This window comes from Pseudocercospora fijiensis (assembly GCF_000340215.1).
Source record: "Pseudocercospora fijiensis CIRAD86 unplaced genomic scaffold MYCFIscaffold_5, whole genome shotgun sequence".
Classification (NCBI taxonomy): Eukaryota; Fungi; Ascomycota; class Dothideomycetes; order Mycosphaerellales; family Mycosphaerellaceae; genus Pseudocercospora; species Pseudocercospora fijiensis.
The window spans coordinates 4,189,802-4,215,497 of record NW_006921536.1 but is presented as its reverse complement, the minus strand read 5'-3'; the positions used below and the strand labels follow the sequence as shown (position 1 = coordinate 4,215,497).

The following is a 25,696-nucleotide window of genomic DNA, read 5'->3' as shown; positions in this document are numbered from 1 at the left end:
TCACACACAACCAGGGCAGGTTTATGAATAGTCACGCCCCACCAAGACGCGGAGATATTCTACAAGATGCGAGCCGAGCCGCATTTGCGACAGAAGAAGGCGCGTTGATACGGTGGAAACAATGGACTACCCTCGAATATAATGCTATCGCCGCCGCGACTTCGATTCAGAATGGCCTCGTTCGACGTGACAAGTCAGGAGAATGGCATCCGAAGTTCAGCGGGAGTCGACTTGGAGCAGTCAGGCGAGCTTGTCGCCTGTTGATGATGAAAAGAGGGTTGTCGAGCAGCCAAACGAAATGATATCGTATCGCCTGAGAAGGATGTCGAAGCTGGACTCGAGCAGCCGAATGGAAATGTATCGCCATCGTCACCGAAAGACCCGAGTCTTGTCGGATTCGATGGTCCCAACGATCCAGGCAATCCGCTTACCTTCAGCATAAAGAGGAAGACGGCAGCGACGCTTTCCATGGGCTTGATCCGTCGCCATCGAACCCATATCGGATGACTTCGCCATTTTCCAAATTCCCCTCGCGGTCGCTCAGAATGTCGAGACGATCATGATCTGCGCAGTCATACTTCCAATCGCTTTCTTCTGGTGGGCATGCAGTTCTTCGCCGTCTACGCTTTGGGTGTCGCAGGTCATAGCCTCAGCATTCCTCGGCATGGGCCTTCTTGTCACTTTCTGGCAAGGCATGAATTACATCATCGACTGCTATGGCTTCTACAGCAATAGTGCCATCGCTGTCAATACCTTCGTCAGATCGATAGCTGGAGCTGTCTTCCCACTTTTTGCGCCATATATGTTCCATAATCTGGGCGTACCTTGGGCGACGAGCGTGCTCGGATTCATCTGCCTCGCATTCGTGCCGGCACCAATTCTTTTCTACAAATGTAAGCAGTCGAAATTATTACGATTTACGTACACTTGCTGATGACCATTACTTTTAGACGGCGCACGCATAAGAGCTAAATCGAAGTTCACACCTACCGGTTGACAGCAGCATCCACAACCAGGTTGGAATTCCACATGTGCTGGAACTTATTACTCAACCAGGAAAGGAGCTGACAGATCGTCCCGTGGACCTGCATGATACCCCGCCGAGTGGAACAGACTATGACCGCCGCTTCTTTCAGCTCGCGTCGATTGCGATGCCCAAGATGAACGCCGATCGAACGTCAAGCCTGGGGCACACCTCGCTTCATCGAGAGAATGAAGAATATGTGATTGCTTGAAGCCATAGCAGTCATGTAAGAATTATGCAGTATGAAAACTATTCCTAGCTGGTCCTCATATCAAGAGTGTGCAAATCAAGCCGTCAAGGACAACAAGCCAAACGCCTCTTGAACCCAGCCTTGTCAACAGGTATCATAACAATCCAAACTCATGCCGGCGAGAAGGGTACCGTTTCATCCCTCATAATGCTTTACTGTCGTCGACATTAATATCTCAGTTATTGAACTGTCTCATCATGTCACCCTTGACCTTCTCCATAGCATCCTTGAATCCTGCCTCATAGGCGACATCCATCTTTCTGTCTGTCGTGAACTTGGATCCACCACCGCCACCAGAGTTGTTGTTCGAGGATCCCCCATACCCTCCACCTCCAGATCGTCCTCCTCCACCACCATACCCACCTCCACTACCTCCCGAGCTTCCGCCATATCCTCCATATCCTCCTCCCCGGTCGCCACCGTAGCTTCCTCCACTGCTACCTCCAGACGAGTGACCTCCCCCGTACCCACCACTTCCCCCTCCGCTGTGACTTCCTCCTCCGTACCCACCCGAGCTACCACCGTAGGATGACCCGCCTCCAGATCCGCCCGACGATCCTCCGTAACCTCCAGACGAGGAGCCCATGGACGACGAGTTGTTGCTGTGGGAGGACCCTCCTCCGTACCCGCCAGAGGAAGACCCGCCGTACGAGGATCCTCCGCCAGAGTTGGAGTTGTTTCCGCCTCGGGAGTTTCCGCCCATTGAGTTCATGCCGCCGGTTTGCTTGTTGCTGTTTGATGAGGAGTTATTGTTATTGTTGTTGTTGCTTGAGCCGGAGGATGAGCTATTGTTGTTGTTGTTGCTTGAGCCGGATGATGAGCTATTGTTGTTGTTGTTGCTTGAGCCGAACGATGAGCTGTTGTTGTTGTTGCTTGAGGAGTTTGAGTTTGAGTTGGAAGAGTTGTTGTTTGAAGCTCGGGCTGGAGATGAGCTTCTGTTGTTGTTGTTGTTGCTTGAAGAGTTGGAATTCGAGTTCGAGTTGCTGTTGTTATTGCTGCTGTTGCTGTTCCCGCTCGCTACGTTTGAGTATGAGCTTGAAGAATTGCTGCTACTGTTCGAGGAGCTGTTGTTGTTGTTGCTGTTGTTGTTATTGCTAGAATTCGAATTAGACGAATTGTTGTTATTCGATCTACTGTCAGATCCACTTGATGAGTTGTTGTTATTGCCAGACTTGCTCGAGCCCGCGCCGAAATCCTGGATGGCAGTATTCATTGGACGCAACGTGTACGTGATGGGGCACAAGAGGGAAAAGGAGAGAGGGAAAAGGTTCAGGGAGCAAGCTTCTTAACAATTGGGTACTACCTGCACTTGCTCTCCTTTGCAATGCGAGATGACATCGTGGTGTTTGTTAGAAATGCCTAATGACATAGGTGTGCTGGTGTTTGAGTCAGTTGCGTGCATACAGCCTTTTGCCCAAGTGTGGTTCAGCAGGTCTGAGCTCTTCAGCTTCAGCTCTCGAGAGAAACCTGTCTGGCTGGCGGCAAGTCAGGTGCCCGGCACGCGGACCGGCCGCGACTCCTCACTTGATTCGAGTTTGGCTTGAAACTTTATGTACCCGAGGTTGTATTGCTTACGGTATGTGAGCTGCCACCAAGGTAATCCAACTGCCGGTTGCTACGGAATAGACGGGACGGCTTCCGATAGATTCTAGTAAAACCTATAGCTCTTGTAAAATCTACTATTTTTCTAGTAGTCAGGGTATAATAATAATATCTATATAAATTAGAAAGTATTTCCTACTAGTAAGCTACTAGGCTTTCTATAAAATAGTAATACTATAGTAATACTATAAATTAACTTCTTTGAATTAAAATCTTCTATTATTATATTACTATAAGTATAAAAAATATAAAACAATAGTAATACTAAAACTAAAACTAGAAATATTTATATTATAAAAATATCTATAGTTTTAAATAAAGAACTAGAGAAACTTCTAGAGAAATTCAGCTATAGTAGTAGATAGTAGTTTAGTACTAATTTTATCGCTAAACACTATATAAATAATTAATAGCTTTTACTATATTATATCTAGTTCCTATATAAAAGATTTTAACTATTTAATCAAATTAAGAAAGATAAGAAATTAAAGCATGAAAGAGTGAGTACTATATTAAGATTACTATAGACAGATCTACTAAGAGGCTTAGTTAGGTGCGACCGGCGGCAGTCGGAAGTCCTGACTAATGTAGAGGAGAGAATAGTGCTTCGAGCGCAGACCCCGATGCAGGACTCCAACTCTATCCCACCAACCACCAGATTCATTCAGTCACGGTGGTGAGGTGAAATCGTCCTGGTTTCAACTATTCACCCGCTTCCTGCGAGGTCACGAGCAGATCCATTGCGGTCTTCAAGATGGCAGAAGCGCCAATGCCTCGAAAACTTTGGGATCCACCAAATCCCAAGGCCACATTGGCTTACAGGTTCATGCAAGAGATCAACCGTAAGCGTGAAACAAAGCTCGAGACTTGGAATGACCTGCATACTTGGAGTGTAGAGAATCGCGGTGCTTTCTGGGAAGAAGTCTTGCTTCAGCACCCATTGATCTATTCTGGGTCGTACGAGAAGGCGGTTGACGAGAATGCTCGAATGGATAGTGTGCCGCCATGGTTCGACGGGCTTCAGGTGAACTTCGCCGAGAACTCCTTACTATGGCCAGATGAGCATGATACGAGCAAGTCAACAACGTTCAGAAAGGAAGACCACAAGATAGCATGTACGGAAGTACGTGAAGGGGCTTCTGAGATCCGACCATGTACCTGGAAAGAGCTTCGGGAGCGGACTGCCCACCTTTCCAATGCTATGCGAGCTAGAGGGGTGAAGAAAGGTGATCGTGTGGCGATTGTGGCATCAAACAGTCTCGATACGTTGGTTGTGTTTTATGCCGTGACTTCGCTTGGCGGCATTTTCTCGAGTTCTTCGACTGACATGGGAACGAAAGGCATTCTGGATCGCCTTCGCCAAATCAAGCCCAAGTATGTCTTTGTTGATGACTGGGCACTCTACAATGGCAAGACCTTTGATTTGAGAGACAAGATGAATGACATTGTCGCTGGGATGGAAGGCGTCTCAGAGTTGCAAGGTCTTGTGAGCATGCCAAGGACACAAGGCAAGCCCATGGATGTGTCTGCGGTGAAAAGATGCGAGACACTATCGTCCTTTCTCAAGGCTGCTAGGGGAGATAAGACTCTCCGGTTTGATCGCGTTGGTTTCAACGATCCATTCCTGGTTGTCTACTCTTCAGGAACAACCGGGATGCCGAAATGCATTACTCACAATGTGGGCGGGGTGCTCCTGAGCGCTCGGAAAGAAGGCAACCTCCATCAAGACTCCTCACTATACGATCCAGTCGTACTCCAATATACAACCACCGGATGGATCATGTTCTTAAGTTCCCCCCTTTCGCACATCAAGGGTGCACAGGTGATCCTCTACGACGGCTCGCCATTCCAACCAGATTTGAAGATCTTCCTCAAGTTGGCCCAGGATCTCGGCGTGACTGATCTTGGGATTTCTCCAAGATACATGCAGACCCTCGCAACAGCAAAACCCCCAGTCTTACCCCGACAGCATTTCGATCTGAGTAAGCTACGTCGAGTGCTCACTACCGGCATGGTCCTATCCGAAGCACAATTCGAATGGTTCTACGATCACGCCTTCCCTCCTCACGTCCAACTCGACAACGTCTCTGGTGGCACAGACCTCGCCGCGTGTCTGGCTATGGGGAATACTATGCAACCAGTCTATTGCGGTGGCTGCGCAGGACCAGCACTTGGGATGAAAGTCGAAGCTTATGATTCGACCATCGAGGGTGGTCCTGGCGTCAAAGGTCGTGCTCTGCCACCTGGTGAAGCAGGAGAGTTGGTTTGCACCCGTGGCTTTCCAACACAACCCATCAAGTTCTGGGACGACCCGGATGGAAGTAAGTATTTCAATGCCTACTTTGCCAAGTATGATAATGTGTGGTGTCACGGAGACTTTATCTCTTTCCACCCAAAAACTGGCGGTGTCTGGCTTCATGGGCGAGCAGATGGAGTGCTCAATCCTAGTGGTGTGAGATTCGGAAGTGCTGAGATCTACAATGTGATTGACATCCACTTCAACGAAGAGATACAGGACAGCATATGCGTGGGACAACGACGACCGCAAGATATGGACGAAAGTGTCATGCTTTTCCTGTTGATGAAACCGGGGAAGAAGTTCACGAGTGAGCTTGTAAAGAAGGTTAAGGATGCCATTGCTAGAGATTGTGGAAAAAGATGTGTGCCGAAGTATGTCTTCGAAACGCCAGAGATTCCGGTAAGCACAGCTTCTCCTCATCGCTTCTACGTGGACTCATTATTGGATACTGATTCTCGTGACGTTAGACAACGATAAACCTGAAAAAGGTCGAACTCCCCGTCAAACAGATCGTCTCCGGCAAAACCATCAAGCCCAGCGACACCCTCGCCAACAAAGACTGTCTCAAGTTCTACTACCAGTTTGCCGAAGTCGAAAAACTGTTGCAACCGCAGAGTAAGCTCTAGTCATGTCAGTCACAAGATCTCACGACAACGACTCGCCAGATGCTAGCCTGAAGAGCTGGATCACCGCAAGCAACCATGCTACTCGAACCTACTAGGGTACAGACAGTTGTTGCCGGCATAGGTACAGTATCTGCTATAGAGCGGAGATCTTAAGCTCCAACCAGGAACTCTTCTTCCTCGTGCCTGCAGACGCTGCAGCGGATCGTGACGACAAAATGCTGTCAGGTACCAGCACGTTTAGCGTCTTCACTGACGAGTTCACGGCTGTTTCAGAATTGAACCTATGATTTTGAAGATCACTAGCGATGATACTGAGGTGATGAAGATCTCGTTCTCGATACTTCCTTAGACGGCTCATCAAGCAGTGAAAATCTGAATGATTTGAAAAAAAAAATCCACATTAATCATTGCTATGGCTAATGACACTACATCTAGCTATAGCAGTATCGCCATCTCCAAGAATCGAAATCATACTCTAGATACAAAGGAATGTGGTCGTGAATTTCGTACGTCGCGATTCGTCGTGCCAGCTGCAACAACCCAAACGAGTCAAACCTCAGCCTATACGTCATGGGCTGGTAAGCACGAGTCAGAGGCACGACGCACCGGTCTGGAACCAAACACGTAACCGTCTTACTCCATGTAACCCTTTGGTCCACAGACAGTCGTGGTGAATGGAGTCTTGGTCCGGTAGGCCTTGGTGGAGAGCTGGGTGGTCTTGATGACGCTCTTGGTCTGTGAAGTAAAATTAGCACATTTCACTCACGAGGCACCGCTTTTGGCTTACCTTGTCAGTGATAGCTTTGGTTTGGGTCTCGGTAACGACTTTGGTGATTGTGCTAGTGTATTTCGAGGTGACGACACCGTCCTTGACAATGGTAGTTGGGTAGGTGGTATGCGTGGTGACTGGCTTGGAGATGACGGTGGACTTCTCCTTGGTCTTGGTGACAACAACAGGGAACTTGGTCGTGATGACCTTTGTGGAATACGAAGTCTCAACAACTGGGATCTTGGTAACGCTGGTCGTCAGTTTTGTCACGACAACGTCCTTCGTAACGGTGGAGGTGACTGTGGTAGGCTTCTTGATAGTTGTTACGATGACTGTCGGGATGGTCTTGGTCTCCTTGTCCACAATCTAAATGACCACGTGAGAACAAGCATTTTCGAGTAACGACTTTCTGCTTACCGTCGTATACTTTGTGTATGGCACCTGGGTAGTGATGGTGTTGACGTTTGTGATAGTGGAGTAAGCGGTCTTCGTGCTGTAGCCAGTGCTCTTGGAGCAAGTGTCCTTGGTGGAAGTGGTCGTCTTGCCGTATGAGTCTGGCGTGGTAGCACCTGGGAAGGCATTGGCTACAGAGCTAAGAACGAGCAGAGCAACAGTCGCGAGCTGGATTGGGGAGTACATGATGGCTAGTTAACGATGATGATTGCTTGCTGCAGAAGCTAACGAAGGTAAGTCCGGCTTTGGAGGAATGAAAGGCTGGATCGATTGATTGACGAGTTGCTGATGCTGATGGAGGAGAATGTATGAGGAGAATCAATCACTGCTTTATACCTCATCGACCGAGCTCGAAGACGAGTTCTCGCGTATGCACAATCTGCACAAGAATAGCCTTTCGAGGAGTAACGCTGCGGTACGGTCAAGCACGATGCATACCTCCGATGTGTTCCCAGCACCAGTGGCCAGTCTACGGCGTCGCTCGTCGACAGTTCCAAAGCGAGGCTCCATGAGCTAGTGGATGCGCAGCGACCATGTTGTGCTCTATTGGAAGGTGAAAGGTACCTTCAAGTCCGCGATTTGCAGACACTGTACAGACGGCTTGGCGACAATGAGCAAGTGCAGGAAGTAGGGTCGCCTGACGAGAGCTGGGAGTTCCGGTGTCCACGATGAGGGCAGCTACGCTCTAGCTCTAGGTGCATCGTTCGGAGAGGAGCAGTGGGCAAGGCGGTACTGCTGAAGGTGGACTTGCAGATTTGGGTCGACACGAGGAGGTCGGGAGGCATCATCGCGCCGACCACATGTGCAGTGTTGGCCGGATAATTCGGTTCTTGCTAGCAGTGCAGCGTACGCCTCTGGAAAGCCTCTCGGAAAGCAGTGCTCGGGAGGCTTCCATGTGGCATTCTGGCGCTCGAAGTACAGGCGTCATCTTCGTGGCGCTTGGCGTTGCTTGAGCCCTGGCCGCCCTTGCATTTTCGTGTTCGCGAGAAGCAGGTACGGGTTGGTGGTGCGATGCGCCCGTATAACGAATGCATACATCCGACGTAGCTTTTCTGCGGAAAGATGCAGCACCCATGAAAAGAAGTGTCAGAGAATCGGGAAAATAGTAGTCCCTGCAGACTGCCAAATCGAGCACCGCCAGAAGACCACACGCTCAACCAAGCATCGCCACGCCTTTCTGGCATCGTTTGAGAGACGTAGTTCGGCATATTCAGGCACATCTCAACCATTGCGGAACAGAGTCATCCCGTTTAAACGTCATCTCATTGCAAAAGCCTGGTGTATAGGAGCTCTCTCACATCAAACGAGCAGGCTGCGTCGGCCCCAGATTCGCTTCCCCGGTTTAGGCCCGCGAACTACTGCATCATATTCTCGCAGCGCGTCGTATGAGCGCCACAGCAGTAGACGTGAAGAGCGATGCATTCCTCATACAGTCCTCGTGTTCCAGCCGCCAGCACGTGTCCAGAGAACCACTTCTCGCCGGGTGAACCTGCAGGGCCGAAATACCGCATTTGCGCATTCCCAATGGCTGAACGTTGCCTACTTGTCGTTCCGACGAGCCAAATATCGACCGTGATTGTAAACGACCCGTGATATGATGACAGAGATTTCGAGCCAGTGGAGTGGGCGAATGCGCAGTGTTGAGCTCGTACGGTGTGGGTAGAATGTGATATCGCATGTGGATGTCTCAGCTCTTCTTCAGCGCATTTTCGTCAAGCGCTGTTGATCACGCCATGTCAGCACATACCTTCCGGTCTCCTGGCCAGAAGAGCGCAGCTACTGCGCCCGAGAGTCATCGCGATTCTCTAACTGCGGCATGAGATCGTGTGGTCCGATGAAGATTTCCTCGCCGCAGGTCTGTCTGGCGCTGATGCGCATCTAGTCTCTTCAAGCCTGAGCCATCTCTTCATCTTTGACCACCGCCGTATCATCATCTTGCTTGGCATGCCCATTCTCTCCTCCTGTCAGAATTTTCGTCTTCACCTTCTCGTCAATTGGTCCTCCAGGTGTGTATGAAACGACCTCGCCCTTTTCATCCACAAATTCAAATCGATACCGGCTGAGGTAATGTGGAATGGCGCTTAGTTGCGGACCATATCTTTGGCTGTTGTCGTACAGCTCGAAGAGAGGTACGGCTAGCAGCTTCATGTTCTTAGGCACACTGAGTACCTTGGCTTTGGGGAGCCGAATGAAGTATAGCTTTTTGCACTCTTTTGGGCGCGTCACGTGTGGAGGGAGGAATGGATACATGAACGTCTCGAAGTTGGGACGATACCACTGAGCGAGGGTGTCGGCGACGTCCCAATCTGAGTCTGCGGCCTCAGACGCGCCGAGTGAGCCCGTTGGCGCAAGGCGTTCATTCAGTCGCGCCTTGAACCCCTCGATCTCGTCGACGTCGTGCTGGAGGTAGTCACCGGGCCTATACACATATCAGCTCTGCTAGGCGCGTCTTAATGCGACACCAGATATATCCCTACAGCTTAAAGAATGCATTGGCGATTTGAAGCATCAGGACATGTGGATGGTTATGCTCATGGCAGACCAGAATGCCTTCACATGTCCTTCGCATGCCATGCTTCTCATAGTGCTCCTCTAATCTGCGCAGCCTGTCCTTCACTGACGGATCTTCTTCCGGCTGTGTTTCCTTGGTGCCAAAGGTGTAGTTGCTGAGCGGGTACAAACGGATCGTAGGTTGCTGGCGCTCATTGAAAGGCAGGATCGCCTTGGCGGGAACCGAGGAAAGCTGATGCTCTGGTGGTATGGTCGCCATCGCGCCTGTGGACTGTGTAGCTTAATGTATTCTCGTGTTTAGCTGTTGATCGATAGAGAAGCGACTGCTGCAGAGAGCTTCTTGGCCGCAACTCTATTAGTCGGCAGACCTGCACGCGACCTCGTCATCCCTGCTGCTACTGCCATCGCACACGACCTGCGATCAGGCGTGACAACAATCAAATCTCACATCCGTTCTGGCGAATACTGCGATATTCACATCAACTCATCCCCCTCCTACTGATCTTGTCCAGCATGTGTCGGTAAGTGCAACATTCACTCCATGTTTCCCAATCCGGTGACCCTAATCACCCTACCCTGGTCGTGGTCCTGGACCGAGCTTGAACCACGAATTCAATACTCCTCCTCCTCCTCCTCTCATCATATCCGAGGATCTGCAAGTTCATTCAATGTACTAATGATCACAAAGCTGGTTTGCATATATCTCCCCATCCGAGCCATGTCTGCTCGAAGACGTCCTGATCACACCCAAACACTCCCTGGTGAAGCAAGTTTCGGACCACTACTTACCCAAACTCCTGCCTCACGACGCCGAAGGCAATGATGACTCCTCGAACGACATCAAAGCGCGAAACTTGGTCTTCAACTTTGACGGTCTAGGAGTCGCCTGGTACACGTCCTCCAAAGCAGACTTCGAGCTCGCACGGCCGAGCAAGACCGCAGATGTAGCAGCAAAAGAGGTTCGTCTCCATGACTCCTCGCACGAACCCTACGTCTGGATTGATGAGGCTCACGAATGTGAGAAGACACTCCGTCCAGCATTGTACAAGACGATCCAGCCTCCCCGCAATGACTCGAATTTCCTGAGTATTTGTGCCAATACCGAGACAAGATGTCTTTTTGGGCATATCCGTGCGAGCTCAGGCACTGCGATTGCATATGTGAATAATCATCCTTTTGTGTTTGGTCGACATACTTTTATGCATAATGGAGCTGCAAGTGACTTCCAGGAGATCAAGAGGGATGTTGTGAATGAGATGAGCCCAGCTGCATATGCCAACGTGTTTGGCGGGACGGATTCTGAGTGCGTTCTTCCTGCCATGACAACCCCACTGAGTACTGACCTGATGCTATCATCCACAGACATATTGCTGGTCTATACATGACTTACCTCACAAACGGAGGCGATGCTTCTTCATTCGAAAAGACATACTCCATCCACGAAATGAGCGAGGCACTTCACAAAGCCGTGGCAACAATCATAACTCTTCAGCAGAAGCGTCGCGGTGACAAGAAGCGACCAAACTCACTGAATCTCTGCGCTACGGACGGCGTCAAGCTTGTTGCTTATCGATTCCGAAACCACCGAACATCTCAGCCACCATCTTTATACTATTCAACCAGTGCCGGAGTTACATTGAACCGAAAATATCCCGACAATGCCGATGGAGTGCAGCACCCCAAACGCGAGATCGGCATTCCGGAAGAGAAACACGGCGAGCATTTGATTGTCGCTAGCGAACCCAGCACTTACAAAGAAGCAGATTGGGAGTTGATTCCAAGGAACTCATTTGTGGCAGCCGGACCAGATGGGGTGTTTGAAGTGAAGGAATGTCCTTACGTTGATGATTGGAACGCAGAGGACCCGCCGTCCAAGTAGAAGATCAAAGATCAGGCTTTCAAATCCCTCCGTATCTATGGAACATTCTAATCGTCAGTCTTCGCTTCTCCCGCACAACAGACCTGACTGAATTGCTTCTCGTCTTTCGAAGAAATCTAGTAGATATGCTATCATGACGAAGTTAGCATCGGGGTCGAGACCTAAGGTTTGATCATGTCTGGATTACTTACCTCTTCATCTTCATCCTTATACGGCGAATCGCAGTTTTCTGGCTCCGCCTTTTTATTGCCTTCCAAGACGCCAGATGACTTGGCCGGAAGAACATTGCATGCTGGAAGTTCCATGTGCTCTTTACCGCTCTCGCTTGTCATCATCTTGTTCTTGTGATCCTTGTGTCGAAGGCCTGCTTCCGGCCCCGGAAGGGTGAGGGCCGTGTTGCCCTGAATGATGAGATTAGCTTGGAGAGGACCCGTGTCATTGAACTTGACGGTGTGATACCAGCGAAAGGATTGAGGTGGCGAGTAACTTCATGATGTAGGATACGTTCGTAGCCTCTGAATGTGTCTAGCTGTCGATGGCACAATGGACCGCACGTCATCTAGGTAAGAGGCTGTACTTGATTTGTCGAGTCGACATGTCACATATGTCTTGCGCCTTTCCAAGCGAGGCATGCTGTGGGCGGCTAACGTGTGGTCAGTCACCCTTCATTCCATGTAAACTTGAGACTTGTATCCACCATTTTCACCGGATCGCGTTGTGTTCGATGACTGCCATCAGTTTCCTGTACTCGTCCATATCTTCTCCACGGAGGAACGCCTTGACATTTAATTGGCTATCGTCCCTGGGGGTGCGTTCCGATTCGTAGAGTTCGCCATAGCCAAACACTCTTATAGTGGTATCTTCTTGCAAGCAGCGTTCAATGTGCTTCTCCATGTTATGTTCATCGTGCAGTCCGCGGTCATGAGTGACATCATGACGTTCGTCTTGTGCGAATTTTGCATACCTCGGACGTATCTCCAGCTGAGATAATCGAGTGTCGCTTTGACGAAGGGCTCGAAACACGGTCGCCCATGATACGCCGCCCTTGGCACGTGTCTTGTGGACGCTCTCTTTCGGCGAGCACAGGCAGTAATCCAGCTTCAAAGACTCCAGCGTCTGAGCACGAGCAGAGAGAAATCGTACTAGTTCGTGACCGATGAACACATTCTGAAGGTGGAGTCGTCGCAAATTTGGCATATCTCGGGAACGCAGCCCAACGGTGCCATGAAGTTGTGCTTGTAGACCAGGAAGACCCGTTGGAGACGCCCTTAGCGAGAGTTTCGTGACAGCAAGAAGACAGCAGAAGAAGAACTCGCGGAGCTGTGAAGTGAATAACATATAGCCAGGCAGTGTACGTGTGAGCCATCCAGCACCTTTGTCTGCACCCCAGACCGACATCTCGACAGTCTTCAACTTGCCCAAAAAGGCTTGAAACTCGGGTTGACGAAAAGCAGTCACTGGCCTGGGAACCAAGTCGACTACGTTCAGAGAACGAATAGAGTCGTTCTTAGCCAGAGCCAGCCATGTATCCGACATTAGAGACCGCCATAGCCAGCGCGACTCACGCTCTTCTGTCTGCGAGTCCCATTCCACCGCGTCGAAGTCATAGAAACCCGGCAAGGCGCCAGCCTCTTGAGTGAGCCAGTCCTCAGAATCGAAGTCAAACATGAACTGTATTCGAGCTTGAGAAACATGAGGAAGGTATCGTCCTCCTAGCAGTTGTCTCGTGGCAGCGGGAAGGGCCGAAGTGCCTGTCGGTCCACAATGAGTTTGTGGGTTAGGTGAAGTAGCAATGTCGTCCGCTGGACTTGCAAACCCTTCGAAGTGGAGTTCATTGATGTGCCTGCCATATTTCTTGGCCATCGACAGCGCAAAATTGGAACTCTCTTCATCGTTCGAGACCCGGATCGTTCTGAAAATCATAGGCAAAAGGCATTCCCTGAACCTCGAGTTGACCGCCGTCAGCGGTAGAAGGTCGACATATTCTAAGTCCTCCGCGATGCGCAACACCAATTCGGCAGGCAGCGATGGTAGGCCATCACCTGGCATGTCTGTTGCTGATGTCTGCTCAATATCCAGAGACGATCGATATCCTCGTGCTGCAACAAGTTCGAATGTTTTGCTGCACTACTTCGGGTCATTCGCTGCACTACTTCGGGTTTCTGTCCGCGTCTCTGATTGGTGGTGACAAAGCCAGTGAGTGATCGTCAACACAGGTCTATGACTGTTCCGCCACAAAGAGAGCATAAATCCAGGCAATGATGGAAGATAGCGCGCCCCGTGAAATGATTCAAAAGGCAAAGAAGAATTGAGAGCCGCTCGATTAGTGCATCGAAATGCTCTGAGGGTGTGCCGTCAAGAGAAGTCGTCCTTTGTCCTTCGCTGCTGTCACCGGTCTAACTTAAGTCCGCGACCGTCGATATCACATGTATAATGCATGCAAGAGGCGTGGAGCGCACGCGATAATAATTGCGATCATAGGCGACTATTCTTGAAGTCGCATGTTGCATAGATGGTCCGGGGTAACAGATGCATCGCTAGATAAACACTCTGGGACATTGCTAATCACGCTGTTCGTCATCGCGACGTTGGCAGAGAGGTGAGAATACTGCTTGACCGTCCGTCAATACCACAGGCCGAACTGGGCCTCGTCGGCCGGATGTTGAGCGAAGTCGCGAAGTGGTTGCTCATCACTGCTGACCTTGTGACCAGATCGGCCAGCCATAGGGGTTCCTCCGTTCAGGAGACTGGTCGTAGAACGTGCGAGGTCCCACTGTGGCATGGCGGGAAGGATGCGGTGGGCTTCAAAACATGGCCGTGGCCAATGCGGCGGTGCGATGACTGCATGAACAGTTCGCCGGTGAACTCCGTCGGCATCGCCAAGAGCGGGACGCGCGGTCAGTCAGGCTTTGCGGCCGGCGGAGGGTCGTCATTTGTGAGCTGCGGAGAGGAGGAGGAGGAGGAGGAGGAGGAGGAGGAGGATGACTGTGAGGTCGGAGGCTGGCTGGCAACATCCTCGCTCCGAAATGACCCGCCTCCTGCCAAGCCAACAACATCAAGCAGGAGCATTCCTTTGTTGCAATGCAAAGCTACATCCAGGCCAACTTCAAAAACGTGCCGATGATCGACAGCAAAAATGGCCGGTGGTCGCTGTTCAACAATACTCAGCTGCCAGCATCGTCCATCCAACAGTCGATTCTCCTGAATACCCTCGCATTCCAAAGACGTAGAGGTGTTTGACTGCAAAAGGTGCGGACTCAGGCGTACCAACTACAAGCACAATTCGGCAAAAATGAGAATCTAAGGTGGCATGGTAGGTAGAGGTCATGGTTCAGCTTTCATTTCTTCTCTTTGATCATGTCGGCATTGACCGTAGGACTATAAACTTGGACACAGCTGATCGACAGCAAGTTGCGTCAAGCAACAGCAGCTGCAATCGCCCTATGCTTTTCGTAGCTCTTGACGTCTCATCAAAGTTGAGCATTTACCACCCATCGCGGTCGTTGAAGTGCTCACGGAGGTGCTGTGGCGGGTCACGGTTGTTTGGGTCGTACTGGTCGTCCTGACCATAGTGCTGGTCGTAGAGCTGCTCAGATCGCTTCTTGGCCTCGTGCTTGGCCTTCTCACGATCAAACCAATCCTCGCCCTTGGTCTCGGCGAGTTTGTCGACCTCAGCGCCAGCGAAGCCGGCGATGAGCTCCTTGGCGAACTGGTGAGAGACTGGCTTGCCTAAGGCAATGATCAGCATCGAACCATCCAGGCAACTGCTTTCATTTCAGGAAACCTACCCTCCTTGCGCTGACGGTCCTCGAAATACTTCATGGCCGCAAAGCTAGCACCACCAGCAACGAGCTCGTGAGAGAACTCGGCCTTGTTTGGTTCGCCATCGTAGACCTGCTGGTACTGTTCGCGGGCCTCGCCTAGAAAGGAGTCAGCAAGGATATTGAGGGTACAGACCTTCGAAACTGGTACTCACCGAATCCAAACATCTTGAAGGACTGTAGGTGTAGGTGCAGAGTAATGCTTAAGCTAGAGGTGGTCTGTGGTCTAAGCTGTTGTCGTTTGTTGTAGGAGGAAGAGAACTCATGAACGGATGGATGAAGACAATATATACCTCTTGAACCCCTCTGAAACCCTCACCGTCAGGCCCCGCCAGCACAGCCGCTTGCTCGAGCTACCAGCACCAGCATGCGTGTCAATGGCACCAATGGTCTCAGGGATTGCATCACAGGCGTCCCCGAAACAGCCACAGGTCCCGCAGTCATCCGTCATCCAGTCAATTGGCCAAACGACGCAACCTTGCGGGCTCGTCCGGCCTTCTCGTGCAGAGCGCGTTGCATGTTGAATACGATTCCTGGGTCCGCGTGGTTGTGATTTGGCGACGGTGGGCGCGAAACACGACGTTGCACTGCCTTGACGTCTAGATCGGCGTCGAGGTGTTGATGTGGAGAGATCGGAATCGCCTCGCCATGACAGCGCGCCGAGAGAAAGCTTGATCGCTGAGATCTGCCTTGGCACCATGCTTGTCGACGCTTGTGCTTTTCTGCTCCGCCACAACACCGCTTCATGTCTGCGTTTGCGAGTCTGGCCAGCAGCCATCTGATAACGTTAATGATCTTACCGACCTCGCATCAGCACTTCAGCTGAGCTCAATTAGCTTCAGCGTACCTGCAGCGGCGCAGCAAGTCTCACGGGCCGTGTAGAGAAATGAGTCGACTTCCTACTGCCGCTGACTTTCCGCCGAAGCTCAAGCTGAGCATCGTACCGCGTAAGTACAGCAAGCAAGCATAGCCGGTCTGCTGCCAATCCCAATCCATTGAATAGGTCTGTAGCCCTGCCTGCAGCGTTCTCATGGAGATGAGTAGCTCACAAGCTATGCGGCTTCCACGGCCTCGACACGACGCTCATTCTCACTATTGAACCTCTCCGCTTCTATTCCTCTCATATCCTTTCAACCTCTCCTTGCTCGTCCGACCACCAAAGCTAACCAAACCATACAACAGCACCGAACAATGATCCACCAACCAACATCCTCGTCCTGCTCCACGGCTTGGGCGACACCCACGCCTCTTTCGCGAACCTGGGCAAACAGATGAACCTTCCCGAAACGGCGTGCATCTCCCTCCAAGGCCCTCAACCCCTCCTCGACCTAGGCGGATTCCACTATGGCGATGACATAATCTTCGACTCAACTTCAGGCGGCATAGACGCCGACGGGGGCTTCAAGGGCACGACTACAATTCTTCAAGGGCTCATCGACGACGTCCTGCTTGAGAAATGTGGCTATCAACGAAGGGAGATCATCTTCTTTGGGTTTGGCCAAGGTGGAATGGCAGCTCTGAATTTAGCAGGTAACAACAAAATTCTCTTCCTCGTGCTCGAACATTCTCGGCTAATGATCGCTCGCACAGCTCATATCCACGAATCTTCTCCAGTGAAAGATCCAACTCTGATCGAACTAGGTGGAGTTATCAGTATTGGAGCCGGACTCCCATCTTCAGCTCCAGCTTCCTTGGAACCAAAATGCAGAACACCAGTCTTGGTCTGTGCTGGCTCCGACAATTCTTCCGTCACAGACTCTTCGGAAGAAAAGTTGAGGAAGGTGTTTCAGAATGTTGAGATCAAGCGATACCGGAAAGCAGGGGATAGCATGCCGAGTAACAAGGACGAAATGATGCCAATCATGCAATTTTTCTCGCGCAGATTGAAGAGTGTGAAAGGTGTGCCGGAGGGAGCAGTCGAGGTTTCGTGACCGAAGAGATATCAGAATCACTCCGAAGGAGCAGAAAAGGTTGTCCCGTTGAACATGAGAGATGTGGTCAATATTGATACATTTCATTCAATCGACTACTTGACATGCATTCACACCTTCTAGCCTTCCTTTCCAATGCTATCGACAAAGCCTCTCACCCATCTCCAATGCAACGCGACATCAGCCTCTGCATGCGTCTCCAGAGACGACCTCGTTCCCAGCCCAGCTGATCCAACCATTTCCCGTGTCGCGTATGCAACAATTAATGTACAAGAATTCGAGTGCGCCTTACGTTCCGATGCAGGGTGTCTCATCTAGCCTTTATGTTTGCACGCGCAAGTCAGCCGTAATCGTGTCGTGTCAAGCAAGCTATGCCAAAGGCCATTTCGATCGAAGGCCATCGACCCAGCGACCATATATGACATTCTCCAAGAGGCCGATATGCTCCATGCCTGGTTCAGTCCTATTTCCCGGCATCTTCTCTTCCAATCTGGCCTTCTCATCTAAGGCGGCTTTCTCGCGATCGATTTGCAGCTGCTGGCTTGACCGCATCTTCTTGAGATGCGGGTTCTGCGACGCCATTACGAGCTTGGTCGGACTACTCTCCCGTTTGTTGGGAGACCTCGTCGAGCTTGATAGAGCATCTGTCGACTGCCTTGATTTCAGCGGCGACGATTGTGGTGTAAGGTCCCGGCTGACTTCTGTCTCTGAAACATTCATCGACTTCTTGGACGGCGACATTCGCAGCGAGGCCAGTTGAGCATTGGCAACCCGTTGAGGCATGAGAGCACTGGCGAGCTTTGGATCTGCTTGGATGCGATCGACAATGCTCTTAAGCAGAAGCAGCTCGCCCTGGGGATCCACCTCATCCAGTCTCGACCAGGCCTCGACAACATTGCTCAATGCCTCCCGGCGAGTGCGGTCTGCGGTGCCTGCAAACGTCTCCTGGAAAGCAGGATCTAGACATTTTGCAAATGCTCGCCGCCCAAGCACGGCTTCCTTCGTCGCAACTACTGGTTGCTGCTCAGCGGGCTCCACAACAGGAGGCTTGTTCTCAGCGTCACTGTCAAACACGCTGTCTTGAGGGGATGTACCTGTCTGCTCAGGAGGCGTCGAGGGTCGATTGCCTGAGCTGACGCGCTTGAATTGTCGCACCGTTGATGTGCCGTTGCCGAAGCACATGTCGAGCGCCAGAGGCTGTCTGGGCTGCTGTTGGCTGACCTTGCGTGCAGTCGGCGTTGCACCGGAAACACTTCGGCTGCCAACTCGCCGTGCTGTTGGGGTTGCAGATACCTTTCGTGCAGTGGGAGCAGCAACCTTGCGCTGGCTGCTCACCGTGCGCTGACCATTGGATGCGCGTAGCTTCGGCGTATGGATAGTTGATGCTTCCCTTGTCGGAGTTCTGACCGAAGCACTGAGAGGCGCATTGCTCAAGCTCATATGCTCCATAGCAGATGTCGCATTCTCAACGTCGGATGCGTCTCCAGACGGTATCCGCTCGAGCTTTCGTCTCTTCATCGTGGGTGTCTGCGATGCCTTTGGCCTGATACTAGCAGTCGGTTTGATCGTGTCAAACACCCACTCGTCGTTGTCTGGTGCATGGTTCATCGATCGCAATGTCTCTTCATAGTACCTGATGTCCTTCTCTCGTGCAAGACCGCCCTCGTCGTAATTCTTCACTTTTTGCACCAACTCTTGCAATGTCTCTGTCTTTCCTGCGCGTCGAATCCAGGCATGCTTGAGGAGTGACTTTGCACTTGGCCGCTTCTCAGGGTCCTTGTTCAAGCAGAGCGCGACAAACTCTTTGAACTCTTTGGAGAAGCGACTGCCTTCGAGGCGGGGAGGACGTTCCTTGGGAATCAAGAAGAGGACCTTCATCGGATGCACATCACTCCTCGGAGGCTCTCCAAGCGCCATCTCCATGGCAGTGATGCCCAGACTCCACATGTCTGCCTTGAAGTCGTATCCCGCCTCCTGGATGACCTCTGGTGCCATCCAAAAGGGCGTTCCAACAAATGTCAATCGTTGTGATTTGATGTTGGTGAGTTGTGCTGCAACACCGAAGTCTGCTATCTTGACCCGGCCTGATTCTGCAAGCAGGATGTTGGCGGCCTTGATATCGCGATGTATCTTGCCCGTGCTGTGCAAATAGTCCAGACCTTTCAACAACTCCCTCATGACGATGGCGATGTACTTCTCCTCGAGTCCCTTTGGACATGGCTTGAGCAAGTCCAGACATGAGCCGCCGCCGAGGTACTCCATCACTATCCAGAGCTTGACACCTCGCACAAACGAAGTCCGATATCGCGTAACATATTCTGAGCTGCATGTGGCGAGCAATGATATCTCTTGCTGGATCTCGCGAATGTCGTCGTCGCTACCTTCGAGGTCGATATGCTTGATGGCAACATAGTCGCCCGTGGGCTTGTGCAGAGCGCGATAGACGGTACCGAAAGAGCCACCTGGGAGTTATGTTAATCAGTATTGTTGACCGAGACATGTTCGCCATGAATTCTCCGGACGTACTCCCGAGCTCCTCCAGCATCTGGTAGTCCTCGTGCGCCATCTCGAGTGGGCTCGACGCCGAGCTCCAATGCTACGGAATGCCTGTGTTTACAGCCGGTTTCGCGGGTAGCAATAGTCGAGGAGAGGAGATGTTGGTTCTCGTGGAGAAAGATGGAAGGGAGGAGAATGATGTATGGTACCGCTCGGGGGTGGGTGTGGGCGTGGGCGTGGGCGTGGGCGTGGGCGTGGGCGTGGAGAGGGTCGCATGGTCGTGGCCGTTCATCAGCAATAAGGTAGTTATCGCGGATGGTCGTCAAACGAAGCCGTGCTGTGTCTCCCATGACAACAGCCCGCCCAGTCCGGCTGCCGTTCCCGCGAATCCGCCTCGTGCGCTTTGGCCTCCAACTTCATCCGATGTCAATGCATCCTGCAAACATCGAAGTCAACATAGTCATTTTCCCTGTGCGATATGCAGATGGTACTAGTACAGCTTCCGCTCTGCAGGTGGTGTCGCGTCGGCGTGAACGTGAAAGTGCAACTTGGAAGTGGATGCAATGGTCGGGCGGCTACAGCTGCACGCGCGCGAATCCCTGCTGCGGCTCCGTATCGATACACACCCGAAGCCTCGGACGGAAAGGCTGTTCACTGCATGAGACTTTTACTTTGACTTTCTCTTCGCACCTCTCCCTTGACAACAACCGAGATGAAGTCCACGCCTACACCCACGCTCTGCTGTATCAAGTGCACAGAGGCACACGATGAGAAGATGAAAACTGCGTTCATCCCCGCACCCTGCATCGTCGGCAACAACGTCTCGTTCCGCCGTCTCGGCTTTTGCGAGCATACAATGAAACATACACCACGAGTAATTCACCAGGCAACCAGGGGCTCACGATGCAAAGTAAGGCCGCCGTCGTCTAGCAAGGCAACAATCGAGAGACCAGCTTCAATGTCGAGCCCGATCACGCTTTCCTTCAACACGCAGCGATGCCAACATTACAGCCTGATGCGCCGACATGCTTTCGCACAGCGCATGTCCGAACCCTCTGCTCTTTGCTTTGGCCTGTCTCACTGCGGAAATCTTGTTCTTCGCACTATTTGAACCCGTCCCAGATTCCGTCCTGACATTCTCTGCATCGGGAACGACGCCAATGAAGTCGGTCTACGGGGAAGTAGTTAGTTAGAATGCGTCGCGACTGGAGAACACGGCCACGCTTCGAAATTTCTCTCGAATGCGCTTTGAACTTGTGCCAGGGTCAAATCGTCCTTGCATTTTCTCTCTAGCCCGCTATGCCATGCTATTCTGCTTGAAGAGGTAGAAGACCTGACCCTTGCCGTCTGAAACCGACATCGGCTGTAATGATCGAACAATGTTGAGTATCGAACGAAGACGATATTGATGCATCACGTAGAACATATGCAGCACAAAAGGCCCATCGACATCTTCACCTCTCTTCGCCTATCGATGAAGACAAGAGGGTCCAGACTCCACAGCCCTCACCAACACCAACACCCTGCATGAAAATCTCAACGGCCATCTCGGCCAAGAAGCGTGGAGAATGGGCCGCTCTCGGGGCGATCCCTCACTCACACCACCAATTCTACCCACTTCACTTCTCATCACCTTCTCATGATTACTCTACTATAATCCCAGACTGTCGCTATGGCCAACCAACAAGAAACAGATACTGAAGCAACCAGATCCAAGAATTCTACTGACACTGTCCGGAGTTACGAACCACACGAATCGTCTCCACTTTTGCCGACGAAAGCAAAAAATCGCCCAGACCAGAAATGGGGTAGACCAGTAGTTCTGAAGTTACTACTCACATCAACTCTTGTCTCATTATCATTCGGAGTAACACAAGTGCCGTAAGGAAACACCCTCAAGCCATCTTTCGTATGTTACTGATATATTTCAAAGTCTAATTTACGTCTTCGGCGTCATGACATGCGACCAATACTACCAAGATCACCCAAACCTTCCCGATAAGAATTGCCACATAACAGCAATCCAATCCAGCACGGCTCGGAGTGTTGCTCTCCTCGGAGCAGGCACAACATTATTCGGCGTCCTGAACCTCTTCTACACTGGTTGGGCCATAAAACGTTTCGGAGTAAAGTCCGCCCTTTTATCCTCCGTCTTCTGGCCTGCCGTACGTCTCGCAGTACAGAATGTTGGCGTTCAATTAGGAGGTGGAATTGGAATTATCATCATTCAATGTAGTCAGATGATCACGGTTGTCGGCGGACCAGCTGGCTATCTTCTGGCATTGAACTCGTTCGCGACCGAGATCATAGCGCCTGCTGAACGGACGGGGACGCTGGGGAGGTTGCAGGGCTGTGCCTTCTTCGGCACTGCTTTGGGCTACTTATTTGGAGGCCTTCTCAGTGATGGCTTCGGAATCATTGCCCCGTTCAGAGTCACTTTAGTCTTGTTCCTGGTGTCCAGCGCGTACATCCTGCTATTCTTGCCTTGGATCAAAGCGGAAATGAGTCCTGCCGACGAGAAGAAGACGAGATCGCTCTCTAGTTTCTTTGAACCGCTGAGGATGTTCGTTCCTCAGAAGTGGATCTTGGTGGATGGCAAGGTTAGAACAGAGTATGGAATCGTCTTGCTTGGTGCAGGCGCTTTCACCGCACTGCTAGCTACCGGCTACATCCCAGTGTTGCTGCAGATGTATGCGACAGATGTGCTCGATTTTGGCACGACGGAGAATGGCTGGCTGATTTCAGTCAACTCACTAATTCGAGGATTATACTTGACGTTCGCTTTCCCAGCGATCATATCTGCAGGGCGCAAGTGGTTGGATCGACGTGAGATGAGCGATGACAAGATTTCTGCCGAGGAGTCGCAAATTCCAGACATTCCCACAAGTCCAGAGGAGTTTGCATCGGGGCCTACACAAGCTGGACAGGAACCGATCGAGCCACCGAGACCCAAGGCCAATGAAGACGAGTCTTTCCATTTCGATCTCCTGTATACCAGATACAGCATCCTGGTGGATGGCATTCTGACAGCTTTAGCCACTTTGACCTCCCAAGGCTGGCATATGTACGTTGTGGCAGTAGTGTTACCACTTGCCGCCGGAACTGGATCTGCAGCGAAAGGCACAATCTTGCAGATGTGCTCCCCATCGCAGCGCGCTGATGCTCTCAGTGCCATCAGCCTTGTTGAGATGGTAGCGAGATTGGCGACGACGGGGCTTTTTGGATTCGTCTTCTCGGCCTTTGCATCAATCGGGCAGCCTTCCTTAACATTCGCAGTCAATGGCGCTGTGGCTCTGTTGGCGTTTGTGATATTCTGCTTCTGCAAGTTTCCTCCAAAGGGAAGCATACGAGTTGAAGAGGGCGATGCTGCGGACTGAAGCGAAGAGTAAGATTATGAATCCATTACAGTATATTTCGAACATAGTTCCGGACTCAAATGTGCTAAAAGGGGAGACCCGACGGCACAAAGCATTGGGATATATCAACAGGGACACCAGAACCACCACAAGACTAGAGAAGGACCCATGAGCACTTCGGAAGGTCCTGCCATCATGCGTTGCAAAGGGTCAGATACAGAGCCGACGCGGTAAACATATCCGCATCCAACAAGCCGGCCACGAACAAAGACGTGCGAAAGTCGTCTTTACCAAAGTTGTAGACCTCTGGCTGCCACGCGCTCTTCATCGTGTCGGAGCAGATGTCTGGAAATGCTGCAACTGTTCTCCTTCTGGCTTCTGCATCGATACTCGGGGCTGCTGCATCGACGAACGTGCTTGCTGGGTAGACTTGCGCGGCATCGAGACACTCATCTTCCGCGGATCCGGCTGATCCTGATACAGCTTTATAGATCTCTCTTTTAGATCTTCACAAAATTCCGGCAGACGTGCCGCGAGTGCTTTCTCATATTTCTTCTTCATAGTCTTCGCGCTGAAGCCGTCAAACGTCAACCAGGTTCTGTATTTGCAGTGACCGTCCGAGGTCTCCTCAATCTCATTCACGCGTTCTGTCTTCAAGACGAAAGCTGGTGTCAAGAGATTTGCGTTGTCGGACGTCCAGCGTATTCGCGTCACGTTTCCACCCATGCTATGCGACTCTTTACCATCGTCTTTATGCTTCAGTGGCTCCAAATGCCTGCACACTGACTTGGTCTCCTTTCGAACATCTGATGTGATTTGGTAGGAGACGGTCATGAAGCAGCCTTGCTCCATGCGAATGTCGCGACTGTGTGGGTTGGAGTGCTTCGTGACGATCACGTCTGGGTTGAATGAATTCCATTCTCGCCATGTTCGAATGTCTAGAAGTGCCTCGTATGGATATTGTGGTGGAGTTGGGATGCCAATTTCCGCGTAGACTGAAAATACGCCGCCTTTAGGTATGGTTGGAGTTGCTCTTGGCCCGGTATGGGCATTTGACCTGAATTGATGGTCTGTATATGCCGCTCCCGGGGCCATGGTGTTTGGTTCTCGCTGTTCTCAATATGACTCGCTGGAGGGATTGCAGTTGGGTGCTGGTGACCAAGCTTCGGGAAGCTGTAACTGTCGCGCGTTTATGCTAGACAACGCTTGAGGCAACGCGGCTATACAATGCGCTGGAATGAATTCGCATTTCTACAGGATATTAACACCACTACCACAATAATAAGTGAGGTAGGAGCTGTGGTGTGCACTTTCAAGATTCATGGGTAGACTATTGCGCCAAGACTCTCTTGGCTGACGCTACGCTGTCGTTCCAAGAGCATTTATCCTTCCCAACTTCACACCAAGAAGTGAGCAGGCAGGAAAGTAGTTCAAGTGAGTATATACACCATGTTTGCTACGAACCATTCCCGCTAACCCTTCACGCCCAAGGTCTTTGTCGCTCACTTTCACATAAAAGATCTTTGGCCCGGGCCCACCTTATGTGACGCGTCAGCTCAGTCACATGACTGTCACATGACTCCTTGGCATATGAAGAATTTTCACACTGTATGTATTTTAGACCAGAGAATAGACAGAACATAGGTATTTAACGAAGCCAATTTGAACCGCCAGCAAGGCAGTATTACGTAAGTCATCCACTGCGCTGTGCGTGATACCTTACACAGCCAGGAACAAATCACGGAGGATAATTCCGGCAAGGTTCACCAGAGGAAACAGGTTGGCAACACTGGGCACCATCCTGCCCATCACTCGTGGTCTTGCCGTAGTGCTTGAGACATGCCTCCTTGAACTTGTCTCCATATGACCAACCAAGGTCGACGCACTGCGTTTGAACGTCAGTAAAGGCTCGCAAAGACTGAGCAAACTTTGCAGGCACGTACAGCACCGAATGTTAGATCGATCTTTTTTCCGTTCCGGTACTCTGGAAGGGTCACGTAAGAACCCCCGAATTGAGGGCAGACCGCTTTTGTTGCAGTCTCGTCTTCAATTCCATCTCCGGGCCTAAGGCAGAGACAGTGGTTTGGATGATTGCTTTGCGCTGGCGGAGCGGCAAGAGCAGTGGCTGTAGCGAGGGAGAACAGGCTGAACGCAAGTCAATTCTGACGTGAATGTATCGAGTGTCTGAGCTACCGACTCACGTAGAGATTACGAGTATGAGCTTTGTAGTCGCCATTGTGCCTCGTGATCAGCGGCGAGAAGTCAACAAATTTGAAGCAAGTCAGGTATAAGTATATCAACCAAGACAAGGGTGTAAATCAAGCCGCCACGGCGGCTGGGCTTGACCAACAACTTCCATGGTTGTTTACAGGCCATATATGGACCGCCAAGAGGTCCAATTTGAAGCCTTGCAATCGCATGGCACAGGCCTGCAAACGAGGAGTTGGAATGAAGCTGAACTGGACCCCACCCAGAGGCTATTTCTACGGGTGCGAGTTAGTGTTGTGCTTCCACCGTGGTTATAAAATAGGGGCAGTGTCTACCGATAAACCCGCTACGTACGTACGAGTGGACATACGGAGGGTCTTATCGTATCGGGGCTAGCTACTAAGCTACTATATAAAAGTAGATAAGACGCGATATATTATATACTAAGAGTAAGTAAATATAGGGAAATAT

At 51.2% G+C, this 25,696-nt stretch overlaps 15 protein-coding genes across 15 annotated transcripts; 7 read left to right on the top strand and 8 right to left on the bottom strand.

The window, feature by feature from the left end:
• Positions 1 to 434: 434 nt before the first annotated feature.
• On the bottom strand, positions 435 to 2,511 carry MYCFIDRAFT_183065 (uncharacterized protein; the record flags this gene model as incomplete). The annotated part of the gene is made up of 3 exons (XM_007929491.1): positions 435 to 652; positions 693 to 893; positions 951 to 2,511. A coding segment is annotated over one exon (516 nt), but the record flags the coding sequence as incomplete, so codon positions are not given.
• Positions 599 to 889, top strand: MYCFIDRAFT_23471 (uncharacterized protein; the record flags this gene model as incomplete). Its single annotated transcript, XM_007928730.1, has 1 exon — positions 599 to 889. A coding segment is annotated over one exon (291 nt), but the record flags the coding sequence as incomplete, so codon positions are not given.
• A 1,033-nt stretch (positions 2,512 to 3,544) lies between the features above and the next one.
• Positions 3,545 to 6,261, top strand: MYCFIDRAFT_59474 (uncharacterized protein). The gene is made up of 2 exons (XM_007928892.1): positions 3,545 to 5,574; positions 5,643 to 6,261. The coding sequence occupies exons 1-2, from the start codon at positions 3,631 to 3,633 to the stop codon at positions 5,799 to 5,801; spliced, it is 2,103 nt and encodes a 700-aa protein (XP_007927083.1). The 5' UTR covers positions 3,545 to 3,630; the 3' UTR covers positions 5,802 to 6,261.
• Positions 6,262 to 6,434: 173 nt separating this feature from the next.
• On the bottom strand, positions 6,435 to 7,209 carry MYCFIDRAFT_82220 (uncharacterized protein; the record flags this gene model as incomplete). The annotated part of the gene is made up of 3 exons (XM_007929437.1): positions 6,435 to 6,536; positions 6,589 to 6,936; positions 6,988 to 7,209. 3 exons carry the CDS (start codon positions 7,207 to 7,209, stop codon positions 6,435 to 6,437), a joined length of 672 nt encoding a protein of 223 aa, XP_007927628.1.
• Positions 7,210 to 7,556: 347 nt separating this feature from the next.
• On the top strand, positions 7,557 to 8,861 carry MYCFIDRAFT_175831 (uncharacterized protein; the record flags this gene model as incomplete). Its single annotated transcript, XM_007929490.1, has 13 exons — positions 7,557 to 7,576; positions 7,609 to 7,641; positions 7,669 to 7,718; positions 7,750 to 7,830; positions 7,869 to 7,918; positions 7,945 to 8,026; positions 8,071 to 8,108; positions 8,156 to 8,429; positions 8,457 to 8,595; positions 8,628 to 8,645; positions 8,669 to 8,678; positions 8,715 to 8,814; positions 8,845 to 8,861. The coding sequence occupies 13 exons, from the start codon at positions 7,557 to 7,559 to the stop codon at positions 8,859 to 8,861; spliced, it is 912 nt and encodes a 303-aa protein (XP_007927681.1).
• A 49-nt stretch (positions 8,862 to 8,910) lies between these two features.
• On the bottom strand, positions 8,911 to 9,793 carry MYCFIDRAFT_40599 (uncharacterized protein; the record flags this gene model as incomplete). The annotated part of the gene is made up of 2 exons (XM_007928816.1): positions 8,911 to 9,442; positions 9,501 to 9,793. The coding sequence occupies 2 exons, from the start codon at positions 9,791 to 9,793 to the stop codon at positions 8,911 to 8,913; spliced, it is 825 nt and encodes a 274-aa protein (XP_007927007.1).
• Positions 9,794 to 9,992: 199 nt separating this feature from the next.
• On the top strand, positions 9,993 to 11,469 carry MYCFIDRAFT_88344 (uncharacterized protein). Its single transcript, XM_007929489.1, has 3 exons — positions 9,993 to 10,055; positions 10,223 to 10,837; positions 10,897 to 11,469. Exons 1-3 carry the CDS (start codon positions 10,048 to 10,050, stop codon positions 11,411 to 11,413), a joined length of 1,140 nt encoding a protein of 379 aa, XP_007927680.1. The 5' UTR covers positions 9,993 to 10,047; the 3' UTR covers positions 11,414 to 11,469.
• Positions 11,470 to 12,514: 1,045 nt separating this feature from the next.
• MYCFIDRAFT_17505 (uncharacterized protein) lies at positions 12,515 to 12,961 on the bottom strand (the record flags this gene model as incomplete). The annotated part of the gene is made up of 1 exon (XM_007928722.1): positions 12,515 to 12,961. A coding segment is annotated over one exon (447 nt), but the record flags the coding sequence as incomplete, so codon positions are not given.
• A 953-nt stretch (positions 12,962 to 13,914) lies between these two features.
• On the top strand, positions 13,915 to 14,717 carry MYCFIDRAFT_175827 (uncharacterized protein; the record flags this gene model as incomplete). Its single annotated transcript, XM_007929487.1, has 6 exons — positions 13,915 to 13,989; positions 14,013 to 14,230; positions 14,267 to 14,400; positions 14,460 to 14,556; positions 14,589 to 14,639; positions 14,675 to 14,717. The coding sequence occupies 6 exons, from the start codon at positions 13,915 to 13,917 to the stop codon at positions 14,715 to 14,717; spliced, it is 618 nt and encodes a 205-aa protein (XP_007927678.1).
• A 180-nt stretch (positions 14,718 to 14,897) lies between these two features.
• MYCFIDRAFT_82216 (uncharacterized protein) lies at positions 14,898 to 15,402 on the bottom strand (the record flags this gene model as incomplete). Its single annotated transcript, XM_007929434.1, has 3 exons — positions 14,898 to 15,142; positions 15,202 to 15,333; positions 15,390 to 15,402. The coding sequence occupies 3 exons, from the start codon at positions 15,400 to 15,402 to the stop codon at positions 14,898 to 14,900; spliced, it is 390 nt and encodes a 129-aa protein (XP_007927625.1).
• A 718-nt stretch (positions 15,403 to 16,120) lies between these two features.
• On the top strand, positions 16,121 to 17,165 carry MYCFIDRAFT_138808 (uncharacterized protein; the record flags this gene model as incomplete). The annotated part of the gene is made up of 3 exons (XM_007929486.1): positions 16,121 to 16,181; positions 16,417 to 16,764; positions 16,849 to 17,165. 3 exons carry the CDS (start codon positions 16,121 to 16,123, stop codon positions 17,163 to 17,165), a joined length of 726 nt encoding a protein of 241 aa, XP_007927677.1.
• Positions 17,166 to 17,414: 249 nt separating this feature from the next.
• Positions 17,415 to 19,722, bottom strand: MYCFIDRAFT_165403 (uncharacterized protein). The gene is made up of 3 exons (XM_007929485.1): positions 19,692 to 19,722; positions 18,512 to 19,627; positions 17,415 to 18,430 (listed from the first exon to the last, which is right to left on the bottom strand). The coding sequence occupies exons 1-3, from the start codon at positions 19,708 to 19,710 to the stop codon at positions 17,535 to 17,537; spliced, it is 2,031 nt and encodes a 676-aa protein (XP_007927676.1). The 5' UTR covers positions 19,711 to 19,722; the 3' UTR covers positions 17,415 to 17,534.
• Positions 19,723 to 19,768: 46 nt separating this feature from the next.
• On the top strand, positions 19,769 to 23,562 carry MYCFIDRAFT_203965 (uncharacterized protein; the record flags this gene model as incomplete). The annotated part of the gene is made up of 3 exons (XM_007929484.1): positions 19,769 to 20,057; positions 21,458 to 21,542; positions 21,595 to 23,562. The coding sequence occupies 3 exons, from the start codon at positions 19,769 to 19,771 to the stop codon at positions 23,036 to 23,038; spliced, it is 1,818 nt and encodes a 605-aa protein (XP_007927675.1). The 3' UTR covers positions 23,039 to 23,562.
• On the bottom strand, positions 22,789 to 24,282 carry MYCFIDRAFT_215631 (uncharacterized protein). The gene is made up of 2 exons (XM_007929482.1): positions 23,545 to 24,282; positions 22,789 to 23,485 (listed from the first exon to the last, which is right to left on the bottom strand). Exons 1-2 carry the CDS (start codon positions 24,110 to 24,112, stop codon positions 23,211 to 23,213), a joined length of 843 nt encoding a protein of 280 aa, XP_007927673.1. The 5' UTR covers positions 24,113 to 24,282; the 3' UTR covers positions 22,789 to 23,210.
• A 149-nt stretch (positions 24,283 to 24,431) lies between these two features.
• On the bottom strand, positions 24,432 to 25,258 carry MYCFIDRAFT_211581 (uncharacterized protein). The gene is made up of 3 exons (XM_007929480.1): positions 25,219 to 25,258; positions 24,961 to 25,162; positions 24,432 to 24,902 (listed from the first exon to the last, which is right to left on the bottom strand). Exons 1-3 carry the CDS (start codon positions 25,251 to 25,253, stop codon positions 24,756 to 24,758), a joined length of 384 nt encoding a protein of 127 aa, XP_007927671.1. The 5' UTR covers positions 25,254 to 25,258; the 3' UTR covers positions 24,432 to 24,755.
• Positions 25,259 to 25,696: the final 438 nt, after the last annotated feature.

Bases quoted from the DNA above. Each gene is read 5' to 3' on its own strand.
- MYCFIDRAFT_59474 (XM_007928892.1), top strand. From the start codon at position 3,631: ATGGCAGAAGCGCCAATGCCTCGAAAACTTTGGGATCCACCAAATCCC. The intron at 5,575-5,642 runs GTAAGCACAGCT...TCGTGACGTTAG, and splicing joins TCGAAACGCCAGAGATTCCG to ACAACGATAAACCTGAAAAA.
- MYCFIDRAFT_88344 (XM_007929489.1), top strand. The intron at 10,838-10,896 runs GTGCGTTCTTCC...TATCATCCACAG, and splicing joins TTTGGCGGGACGGATTCTGA to ACATATTGCTGGTCTATACA.
- MYCFIDRAFT_165403 (XM_007929485.1), bottom strand. The intron at 18,431-18,511 runs GTCAGCGCACGG...CAGCACGGCGAG, and splicing joins GAAGCTACGCGCATCCAATG to TTGGCAGCCGAAGTGTTTCC.
- MYCFIDRAFT_215631 (XM_007929482.1), bottom strand. From the start codon at position 24,112: ATGGCCCCGGGAGCGGCATATACAGACCATCAATTCAGGTCAAATGCC. The intron at 23,486-23,544 runs GTCTGCCGGAAT...TATCAGGATCAG, and splicing joins TGAGAAAGCACTCGCGGCAC to CCGGATCCGCGGAAGATGAG.
- MYCFIDRAFT_211581 (XM_007929480.1), bottom strand. From the start codon at position 25,253: ATGGCGACTACAAAGCTCATACTCGTAATCTCTAC. The intron at 25,163-25,218 runs GTGAGTCGGTAG...ACTTGCGTTCAG, and splicing joins CTCATACTCGTAATCTCTAC to CCTGTTCTCCCTCGCTACAG. The intron at 24,903-24,960 runs GTACGTGCCTGC...GTTCAAACGCAG, and splicing joins TCGATCTAACATTCGGTGCT to TGCGTCGACCTTGGTTGGTC.